This window comes from Tupaia chinensis, unplaced genomic scaffold (assembly GCF_000334495.1).
Source record: "Tupaia chinensis unplaced genomic scaffold, TupChi_1.0 Scaffold000628_1, whole genome shotgun sequence".
In the NCBI taxonomy this organism is placed as follows: Eukaryota; Metazoa; Chordata; class Mammalia; order Scandentia; family Tupaiidae; genus Tupaia; species Tupaia belangeri.
This window is the reverse complement of record NW_006160148.1, coordinates 2,420,654-2,430,521: the sequence shown is the minus strand read 5'-3', so window position 1 is coordinate 2,430,521 and position 9,868 is coordinate 2,420,654. Positions and strand designations below refer to the sequence as shown.

At 46.3% G+C, this 9,868-nt stretch overlaps 1 protein-coding gene across 1 annotated transcript; it reads right to left on the bottom strand.

Annotated features, from left to right (window-relative positions):
• Positions 1–822: 822 nt before the first annotated feature.
• LOC102499957 (high mobility group protein B1-like) lies at positions 823–6,556 on the bottom strand. Its single transcript, XM_027776119.1, has 4 exons — positions 6,552–6,556; positions 4,862–4,968; positions 4,155–4,336; positions 823–1,293 (listed from the first exon to the last, which is right to left on the bottom strand). The coding sequence occupies exons 1-4, from the start codon at positions 6,554–6,556 to the stop codon at positions 871–873; spliced, it is 717 nt and encodes a 238-aa protein (XP_027631920.1). The 3' UTR covers positions 823–870.
• Positions 6,557–9,868: the final 3,312 nt, after the last annotated feature.

Here is a 9,868-nt window from a genome sequence, read left to right as displayed (position 1 = left end):
TTAAAAAATAAAAAATTTGTAGATTGGGGTGAGGTTGTGCTGCAACAAAACTTACCAAGGTGGATTGTGGTATAAAAACCTTGTCTGTCTCAGGGAAGAAATAAATACATACATTAAAAAAATGTTGTCAGGACCAGCAGATGGCATAATGGTTAAGTTGCTAGACTCCTGTGTAGTCAACCACGGTTCCAGTCCCAGACCTGACAGTTTAAAACTCATGCCAGGGGACCAGCAGTTAGCGTAATGGCTGTGTCACTGGACTCCCACGTAGTTGACCACAGTTCATGTCCCGGACCAGGTGGCTTAAAACTCACGCCGGGCGCGTGTGTGTGCGTGCCCAAGATCCTGAGAGGAGAATGCAGGAGAAGGGATTGCAGTGTGGCCACCCCCTCCCTCCCAGGGGTGATTTCTTGCCTTCTGTCTCTGTCTCTGTCTCTGTCTCTCTCTGGTGAGCGCATGAGCCCTATAGCAAAACTCTCTCTTAAAAAAAAGTTGTCAATTTTTTTTAATAAAAAAATTGTATTTACTTAGAAGCATTCAGAATGTCAACAAAATAGCTGCAACGTTTTTTGTGTGTGCAGCTACAGAATGGTATTTAGTTAACAGAACAACAATTATTTCATATAAGCTGCATCAGAGACAACTGAAGATCAAAACACTACCGTCTGCATATGTAACTAATCTGTGCTGAGCACCAACAAGAACCTGCTTTAAATTTCCATGCCAATTGACAACCCCCATACTTTACCAGGCAAGGTTAGTGGCTATTGAAAATACCACCAGGACAGGGCTAGCTAAAGACACATTCGGTAGTGTGTGAGCTATAAAAAAAAAGACACTGTACAGTTTAAAAACAAATCTTAAAAGGAGTTACTTGTGTACAGGGCAGTTAAATGCTTTATAGACAAGGAAAAAAACTGCACTAGAACCAACTTGTTCATCATCATTTTCTTCATCTTCCTCTTCTTCCTCATCTTCTTCATCTTCCTCGTCTTCCTCCTCCTCCTTTTTCTTGCTCTTTTCAGCCTTGACAACTGCCTTTTTCGCTGCATCAGGCTTTCCTTCAGCTCGGTATGCAGCAATAGCCTTTCCGTGTTTTTCCTCCAGCTTGGCAGCCTTTTTCCGAGGCTGTGTACCATCTGCAGCGGTGCTAGTCCACAGTTCTCCCAGCTTTTTTGCGATGTCACCAATGGAGAGGCCAGGATGTTCTTTGATTTTGGGGCGATATTCAGAACAGAACAAGAAAAAGGCCGAAGGAGGCCTCTTGGGTGCATTGGGATCCTTGAACTTCTCTTTTGTTTCCCCTTTAGGAGGGATATGTAGATTTTCACTTTCTTTTTTTTTTCTTTCTTTTCTTTTTTCTTTTTTTTTTTTTTTGCTATAGGGCGTGTGAGTGCCCCAGAGAGACAGAAAGTGAGAAATCATCCCCCCAGGGGGGATGGCCACGCTGCAATCCTTTCTCCTCCATTCTCCTCTCAGGATCTTGGGCACGCACGCACATGGGCCCGGTGTGAGTTTAAGCCGCTGGATCTGGGATTCGAACTGCAGTCGACTACATGGGAGTCTAGCGACATAGCCATTATGTCAACTGCTGGTCCCTACTTCTCATTTTTAATGGGTCTTGTCTGCCTTTGTCATTTCTTAAAACTTTCCTTTCTCTTTAGCAGACATGGTCTTCCACCTCTCTGGGCACTTCCTTATTTTTTATTTTTGAGAGGTTTTTGCTATAGGGCACGTGCGCTTGCCAGAGAGACAGAGAGAGACAGAGAGACAGAAAGAGAGAAAACTCCCCCCCCGGGGGGATGACCACGCCGCAATCCCTTCTCCTCCATTCTCCTCTTGGGATCTTGGGCACGCACGCACACGCGCCTGCTGTGAGTTTAAGCTACCGGGCCCAGTACTCAAACCGCAGTCAACTACATGGAAGTCCAGCAACATAGCTATTACATCACCTACTGGTCCCAAGGTTGTGGGGTTTTTTCCTTTTTTTTTTTTTTAATATTTATTTATTGAATTCCATTTGTTACTATTATTTTTAATTTGACTAGAGAGAGAGAGAAAGGGAAAGCGAGTCCGGGACTCAAACCGCAGTCGACCATGTGCGAATCCAGATCCACTAACCACTACTCCACCTGTCAGCCCCTCTCTGAGCACTTCTTAGAAAACTCTGGGTTCTTAGAAGCATCTGGGTGCTTCTGCTTGTGCTCCTCCCGGCAAGTTTGCACAAGGAATGCGTGGGGTGACAGTTAGCCTCTCTGCTTCTTAGGATCCCCTTTGCCCCTGTGTAGTTATCTCCTCCACGAGGTAGAGTTGCCCCTGCCTGTCCGGCTTGCACCTGCCCCGGCACTGTCCCTGTGCAGCTCAGTGTACTGCGGTGGCTGCGGGAGCGGGAGCCAGACAGCCTCCTCACTCTCTCCTCTCTGTAATATTACTCTAGGTCAACTGATTTTTATTTCTCTCAAAATATTTCAGACATTATTCTACTATCTTTTAGCCTGCATCACGTCCAACAAGAAACATGATGTCATTTAAAATGTTTGTTCTGGGGCCAGTAGGTGGTGTGGTGGTTAAGGCGCTGGGCTCCAACATGGTCGACCACACTTTGAGTCCTGGACCCGCTGGCTTGAAAATCACCCAGGGTGTATGTGCATGTGTGCCCGAAATCTTCAGAGAAGAATGGAGAACAAGGATTGTGGCATGGCCATACCACCCGGGGGATGATTTCTCACTTTCTTGCTCTCTCTTTCTCTCCAGTGAACACACGTGCCCTATAGCAAAAACCTTTAAAAAACAAAGTTCCTTGGGGCCAGCATTCGATGTGGTGGTTAAGGCACTGGACTCCCATATGGCTGACCATGGTTCAAGTCCCAGACTGGTGTGTGTGGGTACGTGCCCAAAATATCAAGAGGAAAATGGAAGAGAGGGGATTATGGCATGGCCATCTCCCCTGTGGGGTGATTTCTCACTTTTCCTTTGTGCCTATGGGAAAAAGACCTTTAAAAAAAAAATTGTTATTCTGCATGTAAGGTGTCCTTTTTTTCTGGCTGTATTTAGGATTTTCTTTGATCACTATTTTAAAATAAATTGATTGATTGGTGTAGATCTCTTGGCTAGGGAACTTGTTGAGTTTCTTGGACTTATGAGTGTGTAATTTTCAACAAATCTGGAGGAAAAAAAGACCATTATTTCTTCAGGTGTTTTCTTTGTCCCCACCTCTCTCCTTCCTTCTGGAAGTCCAGTTACACACAGGCCACTTGATGTGGTCTTACAGAGCACTAATGCCAAGTCTCTTTCTGTTTATTTTTCTTTCCTTCTTTTTGTATAGCTTTTATTAATATGTCATCAATGTTCCTTTTCTTTACTGAACTTTATTTATTATTTATTTATTTTCCTTTGATCAGAGAGAGAGAGAGAGAAGGGGGGGAGTGAGAAACCAAGCCGCCAGGTCCGGGACCCGAACCATAGTCGACCATGTAGGAGTCCAGCTCCCTTAGCCACCACACCACCTGGCAGCCCCATCTTCAATGTTCCTAATCATCTCTGCTAATTTGTGTATATTTCGTATCAGTGATTATAGTTTTTTTTTTTTTTTTTTTTTTCGTTTTAGAGGTGTTGCCTTAGGACACATGCAGTCATTGGGAGAGAGAGACAGAGACAGAGACAGTAAGAGGGAAAGTGAGAAATCACCCCGAAGGAGGGGTGGCCACGCCGCAATCCCTTCTCCTCCGTTCTCCTCTAGGGATCTTGGGCATGCACGCACACGCGCCCGGAGTGAGTTTTAAGCCACCGGGTCCGGGATGCGAACCGTGGTCGACTACATGGGAGCCCAGCGACACAGCCATTACGCTAACTGCTGGTCCCCTATTTAACTTTATTATTATTATTAGTCTTTTGTTATTATTTTAATTTAGGCAGAGAGACAGAAAGAGAGGGAAAGTGAGAAAACAAGTGGCCAGGTGACTCAAACCATTGTCAGTTACGTGGGAGTCCAGCGCCTTAACCACCTCGCCACCTGCCGGCCCCAGTGACTGTAGTTTTGCTCTCTCAGCACGCGTCTGGGTACATGCAGTCATGGGTTGCTCGACAGGGATATGCTCTGAGAAATGTGTTCTCAGGCGATTTCACTGTAGTGTGAACATCATGGGTGTACTTACACAGACCCCGATGGTATAGCGCACCACACGCGTGCTGTACAGTACAGCCCGCCAGGGTCTCGTGAGACCACCGTCATATATGCAGTCTTTGGCTGACCAAAGTGTCACTCTGCGATGCGTCACTGTGAGTGTGCGGGTGCGTCTTGCATCTCTGTCTTCGCCACGCTCATGCTGTCCGCTACCTGCGAATATTCAGGTTGTGTTTAGAACACTGTTGTAACACCTGATTTCCCACCACACCACTGATGCTATTTCTAGGGTCTGATTCTCTTCCTCCTGGGTTGGATTTTACATACCTAATCCTTTTTTAAAAAATAAACGACTGGGAACCAGCAGTTAGCGTAATGGCTATGTCACTGGACTCCCACGTAGTCGACCGCGGTTTGCGTCCCGGACCCGGTGGCTTAAAACTCACGCCGGGCGCGTGTGCGTGCATGCCCAAGATCCCGAGAGGAGAATGGAGGAGAAGGGATTGCGGCGTGACCATCTCCCCTGGGGGGTGATTTCTCACTTTCTGTCTCTATGTCTCTCTCTGTCTGTCTGGCGAGCACACACGCCCTATAACGAAAACCTCTCCCCCCCCAAAAAAAAAATAAATAAATGACTTTTTTCATAGTACTTTAAGTTCATGGTAAAATGGAGTGGGAATTACAGTTCTCACGTAACCCCTGGCCCCACAGATGCACAGCCTTCCCCTCCATCAGCACCCCGCACCAGGGTGGTCTTCTCGTCACAGTCGATGAGCCGACGTTGACACCACGTTAGAGCCAAAGTCCACAGTCGGTACCAGAGCTCGTCCTCGGTGTCGTACAGTCTATGGGTTTGGACATACAGCAACACAAATCAGCCACTGGGTATCGACTGGATTAGTTTCACTGCCCTAAACACCCACTATGCTCTGCCTGGTCGTTCCGCCCCCTTAACTAAGGGCACTCACTCATTCATCTTTTTCAGAATGTTATATTGCAGGGAGTCTTTTCAAAGTGGTTTATTTCACTTAGTAGTTGGCATTTAAATTTCTTTCATGTCTTTTCATGGCGTAATAACTCATCTGCTTATTTATTTAGTTAATTAGTTAGTTTTGCTGTAGGGTGCATGTGCTCCCGGGGTGGGGAGGGCTGGGAGAGAGAGACAGAGAAATCACCCCCCAGAGGGGATGGCCACACTGCAGTCTCTTCTCCATTCTCCTCTCAGGATTTTGGACATGCATGCACATGCACCTGGCATGATTTTCTGGATCTAGGACTTGAACTGTGTGGTTGGCCATGTGGGATCCAGAACCTTAACCTCCATGCCACCTGCTGACCCAATAGCTCATTCACTTTTAGTGATGAATAACATTCCATTGTCTGGATGTATCACAGTTTGCCCATTTACGTGCTGAAGGACATATTGGTTGCTTCCAAATTTTAGCAACATAAATAAAGGTTCTATAAATGCCAATTGCAGGGCTTCATGTGGATCTAAGTTTTCTTTTTTTGGAGAGGTTTTTGCTATAGGGCACGTGTGCTGGCCAGAAAGACAGAGACAGAGAGACAGAAAGCAAGAAATCACCCCCAGGGGGGATGGCCCCGCCGCAATCCCTTCTCTTCTTCTCCTCTTGGGATCTTGGGCACGCACACACACGAGCCCGGCGTGAGTTTAAGCCACCGGGTCCGGGACTCGAACTGCGGTCAACTACGTGGGAGTCCAGCGACATAGCTAACTGCTGGTCCCTGAATCTAAGTTTTCAACTCCTTTGCATAAATACCAGGAGTGTGATTGCTGGATAGTATGGTAAGATTATGTTTGTTTTTGTAAGAAGCTGCCACACTGTCTTCCGAAGTGACCATACCATTTTGGATCCTGTTGCCCCACATCCCTCCTCACAGCTGGTATTGTCGGAGTTCTGGAATCTGGCCATTCTAAGGGGTACGTAGTGTTGTCTCATTGCTGTTTTAATTGTAGTCCCCTGATGACATCCACTGCAGAACATCTTTTCATATGCTCACTCATACTCTTCTGAATATTTTTGAGCTTTGCTCTGGTACATTTCTAACCCAGTATATCTTCTCTGAGAGGTGTCTGTCAAGGTATTCGGTCTGTTTTTGATTGGGTTGTTTTCTTATTGTTGAATTTGTTTTTGTTTTTTTGCTTTGATAGCACATTTGTGTATATGTTAGAGCGTGAGCAAGAGAAGCACCTTTGACAGGGTCCCATCACCTCGTGATCCCCCCAACTTTCCAGCGCCTCAGGATCCCGAATGCCGTATGTGTCTTCAGGCCGAATGGGATCCAAACTCACGGTCAGTACGTGGCTTCCGCCTGCAGGGCACTTGCATACTGCTGCGCTGTAACAGCAGGGCCTTGCTGTTGGGTTTTAAAAGTTCTTTGAATATTTTGGATAACAGCCCTTTACCGCATGTCTTTGCAAATATTTTCTGCTAGAATGTGGCTTGTCTTTTCGTCTCCTATTATTATTTTTCACTTTTTAAAAGTCCTTAGCATATTAATCATAATTTAAAAAAAATTTCCTTTCCTGATAATTCTACCATTCTCGCCACACCTGAGTCTGTTTCTAATGTTTGCTCTGTCTCTTCTGGCTGTTCTTTGCTTTTTAGCATTTCCCTGAACTCTGTGCCATAATGGGTAAATTTTTTTCTGCAAGGACCTGGTGGAGCTCCTGGAAATAAAACTCACAGAAGGGTAAGGTGCCCCCATGACTGGGTCTCCCTTGAGGTTTCTTTCTTTTTTAATTTGCCAGAGGGCACGTGCACCTGCCAGAGAGGGAGGAGAAAGCACCCTCTAAAGGGGCATGGCCATGCCACAATCCCTTCTCCAATTCTCCAGCTTGCTGAGATTTTTGAGCATGCACACACATCTGTCTAGCATGTTTTTCAAGTCAAGACTAGAACTGCATGGTTAGCTACGTGGGATCCAGTTCCCTAAACCATTAGGCTATGGGGCTGCCCACTCCCCACACCTGGAGTTTTAACTCAAGAGTTGTTCACATGGAGCAATTCATTTGATTATGGTTTATATTTTTATTTCTTAAACTATTTTATTTAACTTTGTTTATTTATTTTAATTTAACCAGAAGAGAGACAGAAAGAGAGAGGAAAAATGAGAAAGGAAGCTGTCAGGTCTGGGACTCAAACTGCGGTTGGCCATATAGGAGTCCAGTGCCCTTAACCACCACGCCACCTGCTGGCGCCATAGTTTATATTAAAGTTATAAATCTCTGTATTTGCCTATCCAGCTGGCCAGTATTGAGGCAACAGCCTATCCAGTGATCTAATTTCTCAGGGATATCTAAAAGAGCTGTTTATTTTTCAGTTTATTTAGCCTTTTATTTGTTGTTATTGTTTTTCAGTGTGCTATAAGGGCGTGTGTGTTGGGAGACAGAGAAAGACAGAGATAGAGAGAGTAAGTGCGAAATCACCTGCAGTGGATGGCCATGCTACAATCCCTTCTCCATTCACCTCTCAGGATTTTAGGTATGCACACACACATGCCCAGCGTGATTAAGTTGCAGGGTTAGGAACTTGAACTGTAGTCAGCCATGTGGGATCCAGCTGCCTTAACCTCCATGTCACCTGCTGGCCTGCCTTGAACTTGTTTTTAGGATGGAGTGGTAATTTCTAAGCTTTGTACATGCTAGACGGGAAGTCCTGCCTAATACTTTTTGATTGACTAGCAGACATTTTTAAATTTTTTTAAATAACTCTCTTTTTTTAAAAAAGAACTATTTAATTTATCCATTCATTTATTTTAATTTGACCAGAGAAAGACACATACACACACACAGAGAGAAGGAAAGTGAGAAAGCAAGCCACCAGGTCTGGGACTCAAACCATAGTTGACCATGTGGGAGTGTCTAGCACCTTAACCACCATGCCACCTGCTGGTGCCAATAGCAGGCATTTTAGATTTTATACTGAGAACTATCTGTACTACTTTTTGAGCTTGTTCTGGCACATTGAGTTACTAAGAAAAAAAATGACCCTTTACTTAAGCTTTGCTGGGCGGATCCAGAACAGCTTTCAGTTTGGGTTTTACTATCGAGGCGGTAGCTTTCCAGGGTACCCACATATTAGGTCTTTCTGGGACCAGCAGTTGGTGTAATGGCTATGTTGCTGGACTCCCATGTAGTTGACCACAGTTCGAGTTCTGGACCCGGTGGCTTAAACTCATGCCGGGCATGTGTGCGTGCGTGCCCAAGATCCTAAGAGGAGAATGGAGGAGAAGGGATTGAGGCGTGGCCATCCCCCCAGGGGGTGATTTCTCGCTTTCTGTCTGTCTGGCGAGCGCATGCGCCCTATAGCAAAAACCTCTCCAAAAAAAAAAAAAAAGTGGGAATGTCAGTTGTTGTTGGCCCTGCGTGAGCCCCAAGTGCTGTTCTGACTAACCCTTTTCAAGGGCTCTTTCCTGCTCCCTGGTCAGGTAGTTTCATGAGCATGCACTCATCGGTACTCAGCTGATACCTTGAAGCACGTCCTGCAAATGTCTGGAGCTCTCGTTGTTGCTCCCCTCTCTCTCACGGATACTGTGCCCCTGAACTCTCTCACTTGGCATCCCTCTACTCTGAACTTGGTCTCGTCAGCTCAGGGAGAATGCTGGTTTCTGGTAGGTTCTCCTCTCCCGTGCGGTAGCATAAAGGTGCTCTCCAGGAGGTAAGCTGGGGGATCACTGGGCTCACCTCCTTTGATTCTCTGCCCTCAGGGATCACTTTCCTGCACTGCTGGTTGTCCAATGTCTGGCATTTTAGAAGTGACTTCTGCTTCGTGACCAGAAGCAGAAATCATCAGCTTTTTGTTTTTTCGAACCTCCCCAGGTTAAAAATGTAACGTGCAGGGCTAGAAGGTGGTGTGGTGGTTAAGGTGCTGGATGTTGCATGGCCCACTGAGTAGTCCAAGACCTGGTGGCTTGAGAAACGTCAGGTGTGTGTGGATATATGCCCCAAATCCGAGAATGGAGGAGAAGGGACTGTAGCCTGGCCATCCTGCGGGGGGTGATTTCTCACTTTCCCTCTCTATTTGTCTGTTTTTGACAAGCAAAAGTGCCCTACAGGGGGAAAAAAATTCTTATGTACAGCTAGAGTTGAGGACCCTATAGTGTAATTCTAGCTATTGGAGATTCTGCCACTGTTGTCATGCTCTTCCCCCTCCCCCGCGTAGCTGTGTTTCTACTGTCCCTTTTCAAATCCCATTAGTTCATTTTCCCTGCCTTCCCCTGAAGCTAGGAGAGGGGCATGTCATTCCAGTATTTGGTACATTTTGGTACTCTCCCGATTTTCTGGTGATAGTCTATGTCAGAGAGATGGTAGACAGCCTAAGTTATTATCAAACATGTCACCAGCGAATAGAGGAAAGGAAACTGAGCCAAGGAGGTTGTGTTTTTGGGAGAGGTTTTTGCTATAGGGTGCGTGCGCTTGCCAGAGAGACAGAAGAAAGTGAGAAATCACCCCCCTCCAAGGGGGGATGGCCACACCGCAATCCCTTCTCCTTGCCACAATCCCTTCTCCTCCATTCTCCACTTGGGATCTTGGGCACACATGCACATGTGCCTGGCGTGAGTTTAAGCCACCGGGTCCAGGACTCAAACCACCGTTGACTACATGGGAGTCCAGCAACATAGCCATTACACTAATTGCTGGTCCCAAGGAGGTTGTTGATCAAGAGTTGTACTTGGGGGGGCGGGCGGCGGCGGTGGAAGCAGCCGCGGCCGCGGCGCCCG

What these genes read in the sequence shown, in the direction of transcription:
- LOC102499957 (XM_027776119.1), bottom strand. An exon ending in GAAGACCACCCTGGTGCGGG is followed by an intron (nt 4,337 to 4,861) that starts GTGCTGATGGAG and finishes GAATATTCGCAG; the next exon opens with GTAGCGGACAGCATGAGCGT. An exon ending in GCTATACCATCGGGGTCTGT is followed by an intron (nt 1,294 to 4,154) that starts GTAAGTACACCC and finishes GGGGAAACAAAA; the next exon opens with GAGAAGTTCAAGGATCCCAA.